Source organism: Schistocerca gregaria, chromosome 4, assembly GCF_023897955.1.
Source record: "Schistocerca gregaria isolate iqSchGreg1 chromosome 4, iqSchGreg1.2, whole genome shotgun sequence".
In the NCBI taxonomy this organism is placed as follows: Eukaryota; Metazoa; Arthropoda; class Insecta; order Orthoptera; family Acrididae; genus Schistocerca; species Schistocerca gregaria.
In genome coordinates, this window is record NC_064923.1 from 677,682,825 (window position 1) to 677,705,905 (window position 23,081).

A 23,081-nucleotide genomic window follows, 5' to 3' on the forward strand; every position below is an offset into this window, starting at 1 on the left:
GAGAAGGAGTTGCAGCGCCTGTTCCTGTGTGTGGGTGGTGTGAACCATGGCCATCAGTTGTTTCAAAGTGCGTACAAAACATTCTGCTCCTACGTTGGACTGTGAGTGAAACGGAGCACTTGTTAGGTGACGAATGCCAGTTAGTTCACAAAACTGTTCAAAATGACATGAAGTGAACTGTGGTCTGTTGTCTGACACAAGTGCTTCTGGCATTCCTTCTATGCAAAGTGTGGAGTACAGTGCTCAAATCATGCTACGTGATGTGGTAGAGTTAAAAAAATGGTTCAAATGGCTCTGAGCAGTATGGGACTTAACATCTGAGATCATCAGTCCCCTAGAACTTAGAACTGTGAATACCTAACTAACCTAAGAACATCACACACAGCCATGCCAGAGGCAGGATTCGAACCTGCGACTTTAGCAGAAGCGCGGTTCCGGATTGAAGCACCTAGAACCGCTCGGCCACCGCGGCCGGCCGGTAGAGTTCATAGGCACCGCAAACAAGAACTTGCTGAAAGAGTCTACCACAGCCAACGAGTATTCCAGAATATGACTGTAAAGCTAATATACACACTTTGCCATGGCGATTGAGTCTTAGGCCAAGCTGAGAATGTCTGTGGCGCAGTAGATTGGTTCTACATCTACATATACATACATACTCCGCGATCCACCATACGGTGCGTGGCGGAGGGTACCGCGATACAACAACTAGCATCTTCTCCGGCTGTTCCACTCCCAGACAGAACGAGGAAAAAATGACTGCCTATATGCCTCTGTACGAGCCCTGATCTCTCTTATCTTATCTTTGTGGTCTTTGCGCGAAATGTAAGTTGGTGGCAGTAAAATTGTACTGCAGTCAGCTTCAAATGCTGGTCCTCTAAATTTCCTCAGTAGCGATTCACGAAAAGAACGCCTCATTTCCTCTACAGACTCCCAACCGAGTTCCTGAAGCATTTCCGCAACACTCGCGTGATGATCAAAACTATTAGTAACAAATCTAGCAGCCCACCTCTGAATTGCTTCTATGTCCTCCCTCATTCCGATCTGATAGGGATCCCAAACGCACGAGCAGTACCCAAGAATAAGTCGCACCAGCGTTCTATAAGCGGTATCTTTTACAGATGAACCACATCTTCTCAAAATTCTACTAATGAACCGAAGACGATCATCCGCCTTCCCCACAACTGCCATTAGATTCTTGTCCCACTTCATATCACTCTGCAATGTTACGCCCAAATATTTAATCGACGTGACTGTGGCAAGCGCTACACTACTAATGGAGTATTCAAACTTTACGGGATTCTTTTTCCTATTCATCTGCATTAATTTACATTTATCTACATGTAGAGTTAGCTGCCATTCTTTACACCAATCACAAATCCTGTCTCAGTCATCTTGTATCCTCCTACAGTCACTGGACGACGACATCTTCCCGTACACCACAGCATCATCAGCAAACAGCCGCACATTGCTCTCCACCCTATCCAAAAGATCATTTATGTAGATAGAAAACAACAGCGGACCTACCGCACTTCCCTGGGGCACTCCAGATGATACCCTCATCTCCGATGAACACTCACCATCGAGTACAACATACTGGATTCTCTTACTTAAGGAGTCTTCGAGCCAGTCACACACTTGGGAACCAATCCTATATGTTCGTACCTTAGTTAGGAGTCTGCAGTGGGGCACCGAGTCAAACCCCTTCCGGAAGAGAAGGAGTATGGCATCCGTCTGATACCCTTCATCCATGGTTCGCAAGATATCATGTGAAAAAGGGCGAGTTGCGTTTCGCAGGAGCGGTGCTTTCTAAAGCCGTGCTGATGCATGGACAGCATATTCTCTGTGTCAAGGAAATTAATTATATTCGAACTGAGAATATGTTCGAGAATCCTGCAACAAACCGATGTTAATGATATTGGTTTGTAATTTTGAGGATCCGTCCTTCTACCCTTCTTATATACAGGCGTCATCTGCGCTTTTTTCCAGTCGCTCGGGACTTTAAGCTGGGCAAGAGATTCGCGATAAATGCAAGCTAAGTAAGGAGCCAATGCAGTAGAGTACTTTCTGAGAAACCGAACTGGAATCCCATCAGGACCTGGCGATTTATTTATTTTCAACCCATTCAGCTGCATGCGCGACACTGTGACGTCATCTGTTCAATATCGCGATCATGCCCTGCCAAGTAATATGCCGTCGCGCCAACTGTTTAGTACGAACAATTCCCCAATGTCCTTGATGGAGTAATCGCAACACATAGTTTTGCAATACTTTGGGGATAAGCACACGCGATTGTCTATTGCCATTTTGAACTAGAATCACACCCTGTTGAATTGAAAGGTTATGCTGACATGCAAAATATCGACTGAGAACTGAGTTCTGGATAGTGTTCAATGAACGAGAAGACGGGCGAATGCAATGCAACAAAATCTTGAGATCTTGGTCTGCTGCCGTGGTCTGTGCAATTTTTCTGTAATGCGATGGAAAAGATTCCAGCAAGTTAGGGTCCTGCGCATCGATCTGGCAACAAGATGCGGCAGATGCATCAAAATTAGAGTCGGGGCCAATCGGAAGGCGAGATAGAGCGTCTACATCGCCACCCATTGCGTCGGTCTGTACACAATTTCATACCGATACTGCGAAAGCAACAAAGTCCAACATTGCAATTTTTGAGCTGGGCGTGTAGGAACCGACTTTGACGGATGAAACAAGGACTACAAAGGATTTTGAACTGTCACAGAATAGAACTTGCGACCGCAGAAATAGCGATGGAATTTGGTCACACCATACACAACATCGAGAGCCTCGTTTTGTATTTCAGAATAATTACACTGAGTTTGAGGCAAAAGCAATACCTCTACCTTGTGCACCAATTCTGTGCAAGTAGACACCACGCAAATCTATCTCAGAAAAGTAACGACCTGCACAAAGCATGTCCATGAGTTCCTCAAGGCATAGTAACGGATAAGTGTCAATTATTGTCTGTCGATTGATGGTTTAAATGGCTCTGAGTACTAGGGGACTTAACATCTGAGGTCATCAGTCCCCTAGAACTTAGAACTACTTAAATCTATGTAACCTAAGGACATCACACACATCCATGCCCGCTGACGTCGATCTGTTGTAGAATTTTAGAACATGTTTTTTGCTCGAGTATCATGTCGTTTTTGGAAACCCAGAATCTATTCTGTAGGAATCAACATGGATTCCGGAAACAGCGATCGTGTGAGACCCAACTCGCTTTATTTGTTCATGAGAGCCAGAAATTATTAGATACAGGCTCCCAGGTAGATGCTATTTTTCTTGACTTCCGGAAGGCAATCGATACAGTTCCCCACTGTCGCCTGATAAACGAAGTAAGAGCCTGCGGAATATCAGACCAGCTGTGTGGCTGGATTGAAGAGTTTTTAGCAAACAGAACACAGCATGTTGTTATCAATGGAGAGGCGTCTACAGACGTCAAAGTAACCTCTGGCGTGCCACAAGGGAGTGTTATGGGGTCATTGCTTTTCACAATATATATAAATGACCTAGTAGATAGTGTCGGAAGTTCCATGCGGCTTTTCGCTGATGATGCTGTAGTATACAGAGAAGTTTCAGCATTAGAAAATTGTAGCGAAATGCAGGAAGATCTGCAGCGGATAGGCACTTGGTGCAGGGAGTGGAAACTGATCCTTAACATAGACAAATGTAATGTATTGCGAATACATAGAAAGAAGGATCCTTTATTGTATGATTATATGATAGCGGAACAAACACTGGTAACAGTTACTTCTGTAAAATATCTGGGAGTATGCGTGTGGAACGATTTGAAGTGGAATGATCATATAAAATTAATTGTTGGTAAGGCGGGTGCCAGGTTGAGATTCATTGGGAGAGTCTTTAAAAAATGTAGTCCATCAACAAAGGAGGTGGCTTGCAAAACACTCGTTCGACCTTTACTTGAGTATTGCTCATCAGTGTGGGATCCGTACCAGATCGGGTTGACGGAGGAGATAGAGAAGATCCAAAGAAGAGCGGCGCGTTTCGTCACAGGGTTATTTGGTAAGCGTGATAGCGTTACGGAGATGTTTAGCGAACACAAGTGGCAGAGGCGCTCTGCATCGCAGTGTAGCTTGCTGCCCAGGTTTCGATAGGGTGCGTTTCTGAATGAGGTATCAAATATCAAATATATTGCTTCCCCCCGAATGTAAAATCAGAGAGATTCGAGGGCGCACGGAGGCTTTCCGGCAGTCGTTCTTCCCGCGAACCATACGGGACTGGATCAGGAAAGGGAAGTAATGACAGTGGCACGTAAAGTGCCCTCCGCCACACACCGTTGGGTGGCTTGCGGAGTATAAATGTAGATGTAGATTTAGGCAGGATTCGAACCTGTAACCGTAGCCGTCGGGTGGTTCCAGACTGTAGCGCTTAGAACCACACGGTCACAGCTGCCGGCGTATGTGGACTGACTGCAGACTTGAAGTCAACACAGTACTTTTTGGGGATGATAAGGCCAAACAAATAAAAGGCATCTAAACCGAAAATGTTCTCACTGTCACTTGATTTAAGTGCAGTAAAATTCACTGTTCTAGTGTGAGATTTGTAAGTGGCAGGCAAACTACACTGTCCAAGCACTGGAATTTCCTGTCCGTTGTAAGCAGTGAGGTGCTTGCGAGATTTAGAAAGGCATGGTGAGCCTAACTTTTCGTAGCTGGCCGGACAAGCAAAGCTACTGAGGCACCTGTGTGTAACTGAAAGTTCACACGACGACCAGTAATTCGTAATGAGACAAATAGTTTGTTACAACGTCTTGGCACAGTTCTAGGGCGAGAATGAGGCACAAGCTTACTCTTACTTTTGTCAAACCCTGTTGTAGGTTTTGAAAACACGGCGTTCACTGCACGTGCGCCAGCCTGTTTTTTCTGGGAACGGGCAAAATTGGCGTGTTTGTGCCGCTGCCTACAAACTGCTTGGACATGGCCTTTTTTTCGACACTTGTAACACGTCGAATAAATATGAAAAATTTTAGTTTCGCAAAACACAAAAACCGTTTCTGAATTATGCCACAAGAAGATGAAAACAAAACGGGTCAGAAACACAAGAAATCTTTATCAGTTGATCCCCAAGTTTTATCAATCGTCTGTTAGATATACCTAAATAATTATGGTTTAATTGATAATTGAGGCATTTTTGAATGGTAATTTTCTGTTTTTACTACCCCTGTCAGCTAACAACACACTATCAAGTACTCAAATATCTGGAGATGGGCTGCTGTCGATGCAAATTGCTCCAAAGCCCTGCGGTGTAAATCGACATTTAATTCCCAACCTCTGACGACTTGTTAACGACTTCTTACTGCAGCGAAACACACATTGTTCTTGCTCCACCTCACCGACAGGAGCAGCACGTGTAAAATATGCTACCTTCTCCGGAAAGTACGAGTTTGCGGGAGCGTTAATTCTTAAGGAAGAGTTTCCCTTCCTGTAACCCAATCGAACTCCCATCACTTACTTCGCTCAAGAAGTTTCTAATTACTCGTGTTGCCATTAAACAATTTAGCGATGCTTTCCAACGCTTCTTTGATCGGTAATTTTCCGGCGAAGTAAGAAGTAATGAGAGAAGAAAGAGAAAAGAATGTCTTCACTTCTGCATAGAGACTTATGGATGGATTTTACGCACACTGTGGTTAATATTTCGTTATAACCGCTCCACGGAGGGCGGATGCTTGTAAACATTTATGGAAGATAAACACAGCTCGAGAAAGATTAACGAGCCAGAGGCAATCAAGTATTCTCGGTGATGCGCTGATTGTTCTCTCTCTCTATCTCTTTCTCTGTTAGCGGTCCTGCGCGACGAGGCTGTTACACTTGGAGATGATTACTCTTACCGGTGAAGGTATGTTTGCAGAACAACAGTTGCAGAAGTGCCTTCAATACCAATATGTTTAACTTGCTTGTGTGATAGCCTATAAATGATAATTATGCGCCCCCGCTCCCCAGTTTCGTAGCTGCTGGCGAGTGGACCATTTTCAACAGGCAGGAATCGGTGAAAACATAATAACTAGAAGTAACGTAAAACTTTCTGACAGAGTAAACCTGTGTGCTCGACTGGTAGTCGAACCTGTGCCATTTGCTGTTCGCAACACACACATTTCATTTGTCAAGAAGTTTCAAATCAGCAGACACGCTGCTGCAAAGTGAAAATTCGTTATAAATGCAACACAGTCTGTAAAACGCTCTTTGTATTAAATTTATTTGTGTTTCGCCCATTTTGTTAGTCATTTACAGTTTCTACATTTGGCCAAAAATATTTCATCGGCAGTCGCCATGAGACAGTTATCATTCCCGTTGTGTACTGTGATGCCCGGAATTAAAAAAAAAAGGAGGGTGGTAATTTTTTGTTTTTAGATTTTGTTGAAAGGAAAGAAAGAAAAAAGGGTGAATAAAGGTGAAGGGAAGTGGTTCTATTTTTACTGGAATGAACTTATTGATGGACATCACAAAAATTTATTTTACCTATATTTTTTTTTACTCACCGAAGAAGACAACACAACACATATAAAAGAAATCATCGCACTAATATTATCCACAGAATGATCGTTTCACAAGACACTTTCTAGCTCGACTGACTCTTAAGACTGAACAAGACTCGACTGACCCTACTCTCTCTCTGGCTCACAGCCTCTTCACGTCCCTCTGGACCAGAGATTTCCACTGTGATTACCACGCCGATTATTTAATTAATCGTACAGCCGCTGGGCGCGCGCTTGGCGCGTCATTTAAATGGGGTTAAACGCACACCGCGAGAGGCGTGGGCTAGCGGTGTCTTACAGGTATCGCCACAGTACGACTGCATTTCCAGCCTTACATTTCTCAATATTTTAGGCGATATAACACAACCAATTATTATTCGTCGTAATGAAATTGTTTATCAGTTTCGAGGAAAAGAATGAAGTAACTTGTTGCCACGTAAGACCAGCAACATTGGAACATATGATTCGACGCTGTGGTGAACAGAAACGCAAATTACTTGCCTACTGTATGATCAAATATTCATAAAAATGTAACTTAGTCCCGGAAATTCACGTTCACAGCTTGATAAAAACATATATTTGGCTTCTGGCTTGTTTCGAAACATTCCTCCTTCTGCTGATTTTGCTTCCGGCTTCTTTGGAAACATTTCCCCTTCTGCTGACTACCGCCCGACAGTAGTGTAAGGAGCGTCGATTCCCAATAAATGTACGAAACTGTGTAATTTCTTTAATTTACAAAAGATAAAATAATGAAATGAATTTATGCTCAGAGCACGCGTGCATTGTACTGACTCAGTCAACATCGTCAACAACTTGATAATTGTTGTCAGAGGAATTTGCTTCCACAATTGTGGACACAGCAAATAATGATATTTCAATACAAATAACATTCCGCTAACGCTACTTCCAAGAGTTTCAGATAAACTGTCAAGGGACTGAAATGACAAAGACATGATTGACATATAATTGTTACAATTTCTGAGGGTTGTGTGTTACTGGTGGTTTAATAGCATCTCCGATTTTTTTGATTTTTTTATTTTTATTTTTTAGAAGGATTACTTTAATTCCGCGTAGAGGTCATTAGGAACAAAAGCTCGGATTAGACAATGACGGGGAATGAAATCGGTAGCGTCTCTTTCAAAGTAACCGTCAAGAGGGTGCCCAAGATCTCAGCTAAGAGGAACAAATCCTATTATATTCACATTTATTGGCAAAATATTTTCCAGATTTCACGACGCATGGTTCTGAGTACAACTGCTACTAGTCAATATCCATTACACGTTCTGCTTACTTCCAACTGATACTCAACTGATACGTCTGCCTCTGTGTCGTGGCAGAATTCAGGTTGGATTTGTAAAGATAACTTTCTCCCGCCGCTGAGATGCCCACTATAATCATCGTTTCCTTCAATTGTTCTAATAAAACCACGAAAAATCGAAATCTGTTTGACCGGGCGTGGATTTAAATACGTATCCAGTGGCCTAATTAACGTGTAGCACCGTTCAGAGTTTATTTTTTCTTAAATTAATTTCAGAGGACGGTGAAAGAGGATACAGCACAAAGTCACCACTTATAACAGCAAGTAAATCGGCAAAATATGATGACACTCTGCACTTTTGGTCATATATCGACTTCGACCGCCTCTTTGTGTAAACGGTCAGCCACTTGACTTATTCGGGACACCCTGGTTCGATTCCCGGCATTCTCAAGAGTACTTCATAGTTGGTGGGACAGGTAAGTGTTCCAAAGCTATTCATAAATCACCGTCTTATTTTATTAATTAAATTATCCATGCATGAAGATTTTAGTTCGTCACCCAAGGATACTCAAATCAACAGGATGAAAACTTTGAGTAGTGTGTTGGATTCGACGATCAGATCGATTCAGTCTTGTCGGACACCAGACGGACATATGAAACGTTTCGGGACCAGAACTGCAGCAACGCGTCATACTTATCGCCAGAAAACAATCAGTTCTAACATCTCCCCACACAATGTTTAGAGTTCAGATAGACAGCAACTGGCATTTGGCACGACACATCTGAAGCAGGTAAGGTTGGTTGGTTGGCTGATTTGGGGGAGGGGACCAAACAGGGCGGTCATCGTTCTCATCGGATTGGGAATGGCTGGGGAATGGAATCGGCCGTGCCCTCTGAAAGGAATCATCCCGGCATTTGCCTGAAGAGATTTAGGAAAATCAGGGAAAACCTAAATCAAGGTAGACAGAAGCCGATTTGAATCGTCATCCTCCCGGATGCGAGTCCAGTGTGCTAGCCTCCGCGCCACCTAGCTCAGTTTAGATAAGGTAGATAGTCAGATAACCTGGCCAAATGACGTGTAAAGTAGTGATATTAACGCACTTGGATACTCAAAAGGAACGAAGGAATGTTAAGCTTTAAAGGCCTGTCAACAAACAGATCCTTGGAGGTGAAGACAAGCTCGACTTAGGGATGAGAGAGAAACCAGCTGATTCGACCTACTGAACACACTTAGTAACTGATCCCTCTCCTAACATCAGTGTACCAGAAACCGTTAGATCAACGAAGCGAACCACTTAACTGGAATATGCAGAGCTATCGTCTATCTCAAGTACACATGATGTAGGATGCCCGAACGTACGAATATATTCTCCTCATATACTTTATGTTCACAAAAGTATTCGCAGACCGCTGGGTAATGCGAAATTGACCACTAAATGTCATGAGAGGTAGATTCGTCAGTATAAAAGGAGGCGGGTATTGTTAGTGGAGAAGCAGCAACAAGTCTCTCAGGACAGCTCGATCGCTTCGAACTTGGACTAGTCTCTGGATGTCATGTGAATAAGAAATCTGGCAGGGACAGTCCAACCCTTCTAAAGCTGCCCCAAATCGACTTTTGGTGATGAGACCGTGAAGTAGAAACGAGAAGGGACGACCACAATAAACCAGCACCAGGCAGACCTCATGGATTGACGGACAGACACCATCGAGCATTGAGGATGCAAAAATTGCATGAATTCAGCGGTGGAAATCGTTCGTCAGTTCGTAAGTGCTACCAGCAGTTCAACTAGCACAATGGCGAGCGTACGAAGGCAAAAGAACAACGGAATACAATGGTCGAGCAGCACCTCGTAAAACACACTTTCTGTAGCCAATGCTAAGCGATGCTAAGCGACGCTTGATGTGGTCTAAAGAGCAACACCACTGGACAGTGGAGAACTTGAAACGAGTGATTTAGAGTGATGAGTCAAGCTGTATCCTGTGTTCCTTCGATTTACAGTCGTATAAAATCATGAAATTTATTCAAAAATTGCAAACACGATGCCACCACAGCTATAAATTTCGTTGAAACAAATGAAAATATTGCCAGACCGGGAGTCGAAATCGAATTCCCGCTTTACACTAGTAGTCTTCTAAACAACTTCCGCTATTCGAGCACTCTTTACGGACAGACCCGAACTTACATATTTCCTAGTGTCTCCCAAAAATAGTGCTGCCACATTTATGTGCTTCCTGCTCAGGAAGAGATATACTTAGTTTTCCCATCAGATTGCCTTGGCTCTGCAATGAAATTCATTAGTGCAGTATCTGCAAAGTTCATTCACACATGCATAATCACCACTGCGAATACATTACATGTAGTTAATAAAATGTCAAGAGCGTATCGTTTGCCAAATATCGACAACAGGCGATGCATATCTCGAAAAACAAAGCTAAAACACCGCAAAAAAATGGTTCAAATGGCTCTGAGCACTATGGGACTCAACTGCTGTGGTCATTAGTCCCCTTGAACTTAGAACTACTTAAACCTAACTAACCTAAGGACATCACACACATCCATGCCCGAGGCAGGAATCGAACCTGCGACCGTAGCAGTCGCACGGTTCCGAACTGCGCGCCTAGAACCGCGAGACCACCGCGGCCGGCGCTAAAACACCGCAGATGAGATCGTAATGTTTATATGCATGTGAATCCTTAACTAACTACAAGCTCGACACATCGGAGATTCTTGAAAGATGATTATTAGCAAACTTATGGATGCAATAAAAACTACACATGGTTGGAAAATATAAAGTAACGATGAGATCTACGAAGCTTTTGAGAAAATACCAGAATTCGTGGCAGAGCCAAGATTAATCTTCTCTGGATACTTCTACGTACTGAATGAAAACATGCTAACTAAACAAATATTCCTGTATTTCCGGAAAAAGAAATCGACAAAAGAATTAATTGCAGAACTATGAAAACAAGTACAAAGAAATGACATCAAAAAACGGATACAGGAGAAAGAAACCTTTTTAAGAATAACATTCTATATTTAGAAAGCTTTCAAGGCAGCAAAAATAAAAAATCGGAGGCAACATGAACAGCGGAAAGGAAAAGACAACATGGGGAGAAGCTCAACGAATACTGAAAAAAATGAAACAGCATAAAAATAAGAACTGAAGTTTTATGAATGAAATCATGGTCCAGGTAAACTGTATTATTTTCAATTATCTATTCGATTGTTTCCACCTTGACATATTTGCTTGAAAATGACCAAAGATCGAAATTGGCCAATCGCATTCATAATAAAAAAAAATACAGCGTAGCTGGACCACGATTTCATTTACAAAACAGTTTGGGGCCGTGGATCCCCATAAAAATAAAATTTGAGAACTGAGCTTCTTACGCTATCCTAGCTAGTTAACAAGAAGAAAATAATTGGATAAATCTGAATATTAATTTTATGTCTTTCCAAGTCCAATTAGAAATGGTAATAATATAAGGATTTTCCCTAGTTATAGCAGAATCTTCCTTGATTTTAGCGTTTCGAAAATCAGTGACATCAAAAATCTCAAACCCGCATCAAGAGGACGACTTTCACTAAAAACAAATCTTTGTGGGAGAAAAGCCTGCCTTCACGTGCAGGGATACACACGCCAGGTGAAAGTGGTGGTAACAAGTCGGCAGAGACCAGTGGCGTAACCATCCCAGAATGTTACTTCCGGAACTGATTACTGAGACACTGTTCGTCTGGTTAGAAAACGTAGTGTAAGTTGTTGGCATTCGACGTTTTTTCTTAGGTTTAGTGATTTTAAATTGGGCTTGAGAAGAGCAGTTGCTCTCACATTTTAGCTGGTCTTCGAGAGAAAAGTGCTCTGTAATTGTATACTGGCCTTTCGATCATCTGGACGTGAGGTTTATCTGAGTCCTGAAGCTGAAGCTTAAGGAAGTCTGCCAGTTTTCAGTAAACGATAATTTTAATCATATTGTTGCTTGCTGTCGCAATATCTCGTTTAGTCAAATTTATAATGATAAAGTGAAAGTACGATCGTTATCGATCGACGAGGTCATCCATACCACTGCTCAGGTGAAGCTATTGTGTCAATGTTTCGCCATGTTCATCACGCTGAAGTCGTCATCTAGTGTCTTTCTTCATCTCTGTGACATGTATTCTTCCATTAATCTAGTAATGATTGCCCTATTTACTCTACGTTCATGGTGAACAAATGAAGCATTGTTTGGTGACTATTTCAGTGCAATTGCATTTGTTAAACAGTTATCTTCTTTGTGTTTGTAATTGAGTACTTACGTATATACCGTATGTCTATTTGAATCTGAATGCTACTTTTCTTCAAGCAGTGAAGTGTGCTCTCCATATGTCCTTCTTTTGTAATAGCAGCTTTAATAATGTTCACTGTAACTAACCAAAAGTTTGGTGTTAAATACGCCTTTCAGTAGGAAATGAAAACTAATACCTAAATCACGTTCAGGACGGAGAGCTATCAAGCTGGTTCATATTTCAGAACAGTGAAGAGAACACTAGCATTTAGCGTATATTGTGGCTCAGGTTATTTCTAAGTGATATAAATTGAGGCGGCCACAGAAATCTAGGAGGAAAATGCCACACTAAGATTTGTTGGAAAGTACTACGGAAGAGTAATTCATGTACAAAAAAGATTACTCACAAAACCCTCGTTCTACAACTTCTGCAGTACTGATCGTCGATCTCAGACTCTTACGAAGTCGGATTAACGGCAGAGATTGGAAAGATTCGAAGAACGACTGCACGACTCGTCGTGAGGTTGTCTTGGCAACATGAGACTGTCACAGAAATGCTCAATAAACTGCAGTAGGATGTGTTACAACAGAGACAGTTTACAATGTGGAGAAGAAACTGAGAAAAAAATGAAAGTCAGTAAATATACTACTCCTTCCACAATTCATCTCGCGTTATAACTACAACACTAAAATTAGTGAAACCTGCGGAAGTGAGAGGAAGAGCGATAGAGGGATGGAAGCTGGGAGCCATTGCAGGGGGCGGGGGGAGGGGGGGGGGGATGGAATGGTGGGTATTACTGACAGTCTTTCTTTCCGTGTATCATTTATCATTCGCAAATGTAAGCGATGGTACCGGTATGAACACTATGTGCACTTCGGCACATACTGTGCGATGGTTTGCGGAATAGTGATAACGAAAAGCAGCAACATCTGTTGATTGATGACGGAAAGCAAGTTCGAAAACTAATTTTTCAGCAATGTTTGTACCGTTATAAAATCGATTTGATTTTGCGTGCCATTGGTCGATCCAGAAACAGAACAGCATTGAAAGCAGTGGGCGGAATACGGCGACCTACACCGGAAACAAAGTCTGTTTCATTTTGTCTGTGTTATACAGACTTGGCAACAGGATTATATCTACGTGTAGCTTCGCAGTGGTGAACACCAGGCAAGCCTTTTGGCCTATGCGGGTGAAAAAATACTCTAGAGGAAATATGACTGTAAGGTAAAACATAAATTTATTTCTTTAATTCCAGTACATGGCAACTAAAGATTGTTAACTACCGATAACGTTCCCTAATGACCATCTTCACATCTGGCATTAAACATAGACGAAGCCTTATATTATCTTATAGCGATTAACCTAGAGTGACATCGTCAATAGATACAAGCAATATTATCTCGATACTGTTTACTGCAGACCAGTTTGCTGGGAACTGTAGCGCCGTTCAAAACATGTTTCTCCCGGTATTGTGTCCTGGTTGCAAATATATTATTTCATCAGTTCGACAACCTCAATTTAATTTTGTTTATCTGTTGACACTGACAATGTTGGGTGGAAAAAGTTCAAGGCAATCGTAAAATGTGTTTTAGACAGGTACGTGCCGACTAAAACTGCGAGGAACGAGAAAAACCTACCGAGGTTCAACAACAAAGTTAGGAAACTACTGCGAAAGCAAAGAGAGCTTCACTGCAAATTTCAACGCAGCCAAAAAATCTCAGACAAACAGAAGCTAAACGATGTCAAAGTTAGCGCAAGGAGGGCTATGAGTGAACCGTTCAGTGAATTCGAAAGTAAAATTCTATGTACCGACTTGACAGAAAATCCTAGGAAGTTCTGGTCAACGTTAAATCAGTCAGTCAGTCAGTGGATCGAAACAGCGTATCCAGACACTCTTGGATGATAATGGCATTGAAACATACTATAACACCCGTAAAGCTGAAATACTGAACACCTTTTTCGAAATCTGTTTCACAGAGGAAGACCGCACTGCAGTTCCTTCTCTAAATCCTCACACGAACGGAAAAATGGCTGACATCGAAATAAGTGTCCAAGGAATAGAAAAGCAAGTGAAATCACTCAACAGAGAAACGTCCACTAGACCTGACGGGATACCAATTCGATTGTACACAGAGTACGCGAAAGAACTTGCCTCCCTTCTAACAGCCGTGTACCGAAAGTCTCTAGAGGAACGGAAGGTTCCAAATGATTGGAAAAGAGCACAGGTAGTTCCAGTTTTCAAGAAGGGTCGTCGAGCAGATGCGCAAAACTATAGGCCTATATCTCTGACATCGATCTGTTGCAGAATTTTAGAACATGTTTTTTGCCCGCGTATCATGTCATTTCTGGAAACCCAGAATCTACTCTGTAGGAATCAACATAGATTTCGGTAACAGCGATCGTGTGAGACCCAACTCACTTTATTTGTTCATGAGACCCAGAAAATATTAGATACAGGCTCGCAGGTAGATACCTTTTTCCTTGACTTCCAGAAGGCGTTCGTGCCCGGGTTCCCGCGTTCGATTCCCGGCGAGGTCAGGGATTTTCTCTGTCTCGTGATGACTGGGTGTTGTGTGATTTCCTTAGGTTAGTTAGGTGCTCAGAACCGGAAGGCGTTCAACAGTTCCGCACTGTCACCTGATAAACAAAGTAAGAGCCTACGGAATATCAGACCAACTGTTTGGCTGGATTGAAGAGTTTTTAGCAAACAGAAAATGGCTCTGAGCACTATGGAACTCACCATCTAAGGTCATAAGTCCCCTAGAACTTAGAACTACTTAAACCTAACTAACCTAAGGACATCACACACATCCGTGCCCGAGGCACGATTCGAACCTGCGACCGTAGCAGTCCCGCAGTTCCGGACTGAAGCGCCTAGAACCACACGGCCACCGCCGCCGGCTTTTTAGCAAACAGAACACAGCATGTTGTTCTCAATGGAGAGGCGTCTACAGACGTTAAAGTAACCTCTGGCGTGCCACAGGGGAGTGTTATGGGGTCACTGCTTTTCACAAAATATATAAATGACCTAGTAGATAGTGTCGGAAGTCACATGCGCCTTTCGCGTATGATTCTGTAGTATACAGAGAAGTTGCAACATTAGGAAACAGCAGTGAAATGCAGGAAGATCTTCAGTGGATAGGCACTTGGTGCAGAGAGTGGCAACTGCCCCTTAACATAGACAAATGTAATGAATTGCGAATACATAGAAAAAAGGATCCTTTATTGTATGATTATATGATAGCGGAACAAACACTGGTAGCAGTTACTTCTGTAAAATATCTGGGAGTATGCGTGCGGAACGAAGTGGAATGATCATATAAAATTAATTGTTGGTAAGGCGGGTGCCAGGTTGAGATTCATTGGGAGAGTCCTTCAAAAATGTAGTCCATCAACAAAGGAGGTGGCTTGCAAAACACTCGTTCGACCTTTACTTGAGTATTGCTCATCAGTGTGGATCCGTACCAGATCGGGTTGACGGAGGAGATAGAGAAGATCCAAAGAAGAGCGGCGCGTTTCGTCACAGGGTTATTTGGTAAGCGTGATAGCGTTACGGAGATGTTTAGCGAACACAAGTGGCAGAGGCGCTCTGCATCGCAGTGTAGCTTGCTGCCCAGGTTTCGATAGGGTGCGTTTCTGAATGAGGTATCAAATATATTGCTTCCCCCTACTTATACCTTCAGAGGAGATCACGAATGTCAAATCAGAGAGATTCGAGCACGCACGGAGGCTTTCCGGCAGTCGTTCTTCCCGCGAACCATACGCGACTGGAACAGGAAAGGAAGGTAATGACAGTGGCACGTAAAGTGCCCTCCGCCACACACGGTTGGGTGGCTTGCGGAGTATAAATGTAGGTGTAGATGTAGAATGCTACTTTGGCTTAATGCAATATATGGCTTCGTCTGTTTTCCTCGCACATCTGTAGATGGGCGTTATTGACCGAAATCGATAGTTTGACGACAATTTTTTGTTATCATACACTGAAATTAAAGACTCAGATTCTTTATTTTCTGGATCACTGTTTCCATTCACGGCTTCTAAGCATTTGTCAGATAAACAGTAGCAGTCCACATCACGACAATACATTCGCCCAAGGCATATCAGCAACGGGAAAACAGAGTGATAAAGAGCACACACAGAAGGTGCTTCTATCCTGTTCGAGAGATTTTGTACGCGTTCCCTCGTGTATTTTATCACATTTAAAGAACTAAGCAGCTGAGAGATTTTTCGAGGCGCGTGAAGGTGTTTTTGCAGCTGTAGGTTGTCTTTGAAGATACTGGAAAAATGAACTGACTTAAATTGTAGTAGCGTCGTCACATTAACAGAAAATGTACATGGTCCAGCAACATTATTGCGACCACAGCCTATGTTCGACACCAACGCACAATAATTGCTCTCAGATGGCAGCACCAGCTGCATAAGGCGTGTCGGGAGGATGCGGAAAGTAGGGCAGTCGTTGTCGCAGTGTGGAAAGAGAACTATTTATCTGACGGCCAAAGCGGCATGATCTTGGCTGTCGGACTAAGGGAGAAATCATTTCCAACACGGCTAACTTTGTAAACTGCTTGCGTGCCGCCGATGTTAAAGTACACCCATAATCCACAAGGGCCGCTGCGGCAACTGTCGTGCACTACGGGCAATACACAACAGCAGAGAACGACGGCTGCGGAGATTGGAAGTGCGAATACACGTGGAGCTGTTTGAGCAACTGGCTGCCCAGATGAATCAAGGAGCCACCGACAGTGTCTCCTCAATGACCGTTCAGCGAATGTTGCTATGTATGGATCTCTGCAGCAGCCACCTGTTACATGCTCCCATTCAGATTGCGGTTCGTCGGTATGCGCAACTGGATGTCCACTGAGTGGCAACAAGTGCCCTTTCCAGAAGAATCATGTTTTATGCTCCGTCAGAGAGATGGACGTTAGTGATCATGGCGTGAAAAGTCTGAAAGCAGACACCCTGCAACAATCATCGGAAGAGTCCAGAGTGAAGCAGGCATCATGATAACCTGGGGAATGTTGTTGTGGAACTCCCTGACTGATCTCATCATTCTGGAAGGCACTATGAATTAACATATGTATGTATCTTCCCTTAGGGACCATGTCCATCCTAAGAGCAGTTTATTTTTCCTCGGCCCCATGGCATCTACCAGCAGGACAATGCAACGTGTCACGCAGCTCCAAGAGCAAGCAATTCCAAGACCACGATGGTAAGTTTAGCGTACTCTCCTGGCCATCAGAATAGTGAATCTGTGGGACAACCTCGATCGAGTCGTTGGTGCCATGGATCCTCAACCGAGGAACCTAGAGCAGCTGGTCACGGCCCTACGGTCGACGTGGCTCCACATCCCTGTCGGTACGTTCCAGGACCTCAGTAACTCTCTTTCTGCAAGTCTTGCAGCAGTCCACACTATAAAATGTGGATATTCAGCATTTTGAGAAGTCGTCGCATTAATATGACTGGACTTTGTAAATCATTGTGAATCTTCAGGTTTTGGCATCGTCCAAATCTCTACCTGTCAAAATAATAACATGACATCGAATAACAGATTCTCGCTGCGATGTAGTCTTCAGTCGACTAAATTTTTCAGTCTGTCGGAATGTGGCCTACTCACGAATGCAGTCTGATTTGGCCCAAGTTGTACCATCAATCCAATTCCAAGAATCATAGGGTATCTCCACAGATATCTTCAGGTTCAGGCGATAAAGTTCTTCAGATACCAGGTCTAAATTTCGGCGAGTAAAGTGGATCCTCTCCTTAACAATAGCAGAGCCAGCTTTCGTTAAAATCTTATTCATAGACGTCGTTTTTATAAAATGTACTAATCTGACAAACTTCGGAATTATGCCCTGGTCATGGCACCTTAGTAAAAAACTTGGTGCTTACACGTCTCCGTCACCTCTTGTTCACACTGACTGCACTTTGAACAGTGGACGTTACTTTTCAGATGTGTTACGACCCGTGGCTCTACCCTTCATTCGATCCCTGCAAAACCTACATTTCAGCAGGATAATGCACGACCGCATGTCGCAGATCCTGTAGGGGCCTTTCCGGATACAGAAAATGTTCGTCTGCTGCCCTGGCCAGCACATTCTCCAGATCTCTCACCAACTGAAAACGTCTGGTCAATGGTGGCCCAGCAACTGGCTCTTCACAATATGCCAATCACTACGCTTGATGAACTCTGGTATCGTGTTGAAGCTGCATGGGCAGCTGTACCTGTATAGGCCATCTAAGCTCTGTTCGACTCAATGCCGTTATTACGGCCAGAGGTGTTTGTTCTGGGTACTGGTTTCTGAGGATCTATGCACCCAAATTGCGTGAAAAAGTAATCACATGTCAGTTCCAGTATAATACACTCCTGGAAATGGAAAAAAGAACACATTGACACCGGTGTGTCAGACCCACCATACTTGCTCCGGACACTGCGAGAGGGCTGTACAAGCAATGATCACACGCACGGCACAGCGGACATACCAGAAACCGCGGTGTTGGCCGTCGAATGGCGCTAGCTGCGCAACATTTGTGCACCGCCGCCGTCAGTGTCAGCCAGTTAGCCGTGGCATACGGAGCTCCATCGCAGTCTTTAACACTGGTGGCATGCCGCGACAGCGTCGACGTGAACCGTATGTGCAGTTGACGGACTTTGAGCGAGGGCGTATAGTGGGCATGCGGGAGGCCGGGTGGACGTACCGCCGAATTGCTCAACACGTGGGGCGTGAGGTCTCCACAGTACATCGATGTTGTCGCCAGTGGTCGGTGGAAGGTGCACGTGCCCGTCGACCTGGGACCGGACCGCAGCGACGCACGGATGCACGCCAAGACCGTAGGATCCCACGCAGTGCCGTAGGGGACCGCACCGCCACTTCCCAGCAAATTAGGGACACTGTTGCTCCTGGGGTATCGGCGAGGACCATTCGCAACCGTCTCCATGAAGCTGGGCTACGGTCCCGCACACCGTTAGGCCGTCTTCCGCTCACGACCCAACATCGTGCAGCCCGCCTCCAGTGGTGTCGCGACAGGCGTGAATGGAGGGATGAATGGAGACGTGTCGTCTTCAGCGATGAGAGTCGCTCCTGCCTTGGTGCCAATGATGGTCGTATGCGTGTTTGGCGCCGTGCAGGTGAGCGCCACAATCAGGACTGCATACGACCGAGGCACACAGGGCCAACACCCGGCATCATGGTGTGGGGAGCGATCTCCTACACTGGCCGTACACCTCTGGTGATCGTCGAGGGGTCACTGAAAAGTGCACGGTACATCCAAACCTTCATCGAACCCATCGTTCTACCATTCCTAGACCGGCAAGGGAACTTGCTGTTCCAACAGGACAATGCACGTCCGCATGTATCCCGTGCCACCCAACGTTCTCTAGAAGGTGTAAGTCAACTACCCTGGCCAGCAAGATCTCCGGATCTGTCTCCCATTGAGCATGTTTGGGACTGGATGAAGCGTCGTCTCACGCGGTCTGCACGTCCAGCACGAACGCTTGTCCAACTGAGGCGCCAGGTGGAAATGGCATGGCAAGCCGTTCCAACAGGACTACATCCAGCATGTCTACGATCGTCTCCATGGGAGAGTAGCAGCCTGCATTGCTGCGAAAGGTGGATATACACTGTACTAGTGCCGACATTGTGCATGCTCTGTTGCCTGTGTCTATGTGCCTGTGGTTCTGTCAGTGTGATCATGTGATGTACCTGACCCCAGGAATGTGTCAATAAAGTTTCCCCTTCCTGAGACAATGAATTCACGGTGTTCTTATTTCAATTTCCAGGAGTGTATATTTGTCCAATACCCGTTTATCATCTGCACTTCTTCTTGGTGTATCAATTTTAATGGCGAGTAGCATATTATGAAAATGATAGTGAGGCAGGTCAAAGGCCCATAGTCAGCTGATTCCCGTTGCAGATACTACGGGCAGCCAGGCGCGGCTGCAGATGTGCCTGGGGCCTCAGCTGGCGGTGCTGCGGCTGGCGGGCGGCTGGGCGCCGGCGGCGACGTCCGCGTCATCTCGGCTGTACGGCGCCTACTCGACCGGCGTGGTGCTCACGCTGCTGGCCTTCGTCGCCAGCCAGGTGTCCGCGGCGCGCCACTTCTGGGGCGACCTGCTCAACGTCACCATGAGCACCTGCCTCATGTTCACATACTCCATGGCCATCGTCAAGGTGATCGTCTTCCTCAGGATGAGGAGCTCTGCTGAGGAGCTCATTCGGGAGCTCAACAGCAGCATGGAGGTACGCAGACAATTTTTACTTAGCGATTCCTGCAGCACTGGAGGCATCTGCCAATTGTTATCCATCTATTTCTGTAGCATTCAAAGTAAACTGCCAGTTGTCACATAGCTATTTCTGCGGCGTCGGAGGTGAACTGCCGACTGTCACTTCGGTATTCCTGCAGCATTGCATCACTATGACAAATGAAGGGCTAATATAAATGATTCATCCGTTTTCAAAGTTCTATATTTTCCAAAGTATTACTTGTACAAATATGACTGATGCATGAGTAGAATTGGTAACTCACTGAGTTTACACTGTGCCCACCAGTTCGCGTTAAGAGTGCAGTGCCTTGACAAAATGCCTACAAAGTAAGAAAAGGGTTTTTGTGTTCTGGAATAAGCAAGACGTTTATCAGTATTAACAGTTCAGTGTGCATTCGGAAGGAATTATGGAAAAGAATGGCCATGTAAACAGGACGTTGTGCATTGATATGGACAATTTTGAGACAATGGTTGTGCTTTTAAACAGAAAAGCACCGGTCACCCAAGTCTGCCTCAACCAACTCTGGAGAGGCTGAACAGAAGTTTCGTAAGCCGTCCAAAAAAAAAAAAAAATCAAACTCCTCCCAGGCCACAGACTTGGAACACCACAGCAAACTGTGTGGAAGATTCTGCAACGGTGGTTACATTCTAACCGTATCGTCTGCAGCTCCTGCGACAGCTAAAACCGGAAGACTATAACCGGCGCCTCTTAGTTTCCAAGCTGATATTCAGTGACGATGCAACCTCCCATTTATCTGGAAAGGTTAATGGCCCCAATCTGATAGTGTGAGGCATTCAGAAGCCTCCTGAAATTGTAGCGCATAACGAGATTCACCAAAGGCTAATGTTTTCTGTGCAACGTCGCAGACGAAGAAGCATGGGGCGTTTTTATTCTGTGAGAACGCGTTGATGAATACCTCTTACCTCTATATCTTGCAGTTGAGGTTGTTTTCACAAATAACTGCTGATTCCGAGTATTTCACCTTCCAAAAAAAGACAGGGCACCCCCTCAGTGTAGAATCGATGTTAGTCGTTTCCTAAAAGACGAATATCTGCATCGCTGGATTGGGCGTAGTGGTGTCTCCTGACCAAACACCTTGTGACTTTTTCCCATGTGGATTCATGAAGAACAATTTTCACGTAACCCCATTGCGAAGAACACCATAACAGCTCAGAGAACGCATCAGTACTTCTGTGATGATAGGATGTTGCTACGTAAGGCATGGAATGAATCTGGACGAGTGTATGTGTTGCGTGCCGTAGAATATTTGTAAGTGTAAAATGCTAACTTGGTGAGTTTACGGTCCTATTCATACATCACTCATATTATAAATGTTATACTTTGGAAAATATAGAGTTTCGAAAACGAATCACTAATTTGTAGTAGCCCTGTACGGTTAAGAACAGTGACCCGATTAGCTTGCAACATATGGGAGGTACTACATTTCATCAGAGTAACTATAGGGGTTTATGAAAAGCCTGAAACATTGACTTAAAAACAAGATTAACCGAGAATTTGCCAATGTTAAATAAATTCACACGTACGACGTGAACGCGAAGTAATATTTTTCATATCCCTAAGAACAGCATGACGAGATCTTGATGGAACCTGTCAATTCAAAGATAGATCTCTTAGTACTTTTGTCTATGGTATACTTTTTAAGTGCAACTGTGCTGAAAAATGTAATGTCATAAGCCATAGAAAATACAAAAATTAAAAAGACAGTTTTTTAGGAAATTCCTACAGGTAGATATGTGAGAAGTTGTGATGTTTTCATATTTAACTTAGTAATGTCTATATTGGAAGTACATACTCAGGATAACTAATACTGCATAAGGTACAGTACATCTATAAGAGTCAAAGGTAATATGATTCAAAGGCAACAATGCTCTTTAATGAGATTTTAAAAGGAATGTCTGTGTATTCAAACTGAGGTATGAACCTGTGCTCTAAAAAATGATTCTTCCTGATCCCGTATTCTGGTGGAAGCATAATCTGACCACAAGTAATTCAAGAAATTTGTAACAGGAATACACACATTTAATGCAATTTGTGCCACAGTGAATGTGATTTGCGTAGATATGTACTTGAACAAGAATCAGTAGGTAATCTCTAAATAAAAATATAAAGCTGTATCAGAATTTATATAATGCAGATACATTCATCTTGCAGCCAAAAGTAGCGCAATCAGGATGTTTCTTCGTGACTTTATTTACTGAATCTAGACTTGAAAATGTGTAGCACTGAAATAGTTCGTCAAATCAACAGAATCATATCATAGTACAAATACAAAATCTGCACATACTACCGAAAACGGGAAAAGCCTCCATACCACGTGATGTACCAGATCTCTCATTGTTACATGAGTATACACTTTGCATAGTCTACCAGGGTCAAGCTTCAAACCCTACCTGTCTGCATATGTACGGAGCGCAATATTTACTATGAACGAAGTGAAAGATCTGTGTACGAGTGGCGTCAGACCTTGCATGCCTCTATTTTATGTTCAGTATCAAAGGAATGGCTTCGGAAGCGAAAAAATTATTACAAGGAATGCTGAATATAATTATTATACTTTTCTCATTGTGATTAAACAAATAATATTAGTTACAAGGATTCAAGGTGCACATGACATGAATCGAAGTTTTAGTAAAAGCCATGGAATTATATATCCTCTTTACCCGTCTTCCATTAAAGCAATAAACTAATCTTAATTCGGGAGATGGTGATAAGATTGAGCGCATTGTGCTTCGGATGGAATAAGTATGACTCTATCCCATAAACAGT

The 23,081-nt window shown here is 43.8% G+C and overlaps 1 protein-coding gene across 1 annotated transcript in view; it reads left to right on the forward strand.

Annotated features, from left to right (window-relative positions):
- The window catches only part of LOC126267868 (odorant receptor 82a-like), a 165,670-nt gene that overhangs the window by 27,215 nt on the left and 115,374 nt on the right, over positions 1–23,081 (forward strand). The window contains exon 2 of the mRNA XM_049973178.1: positions 19,945–20,270. Coding sequence (XP_049829135.1) covers positions 19,945–20,270 — 326 coding nt within the window. The remainder of the gene's footprint in view (positions 1–19,944; positions 20,271–23,081) is intronic.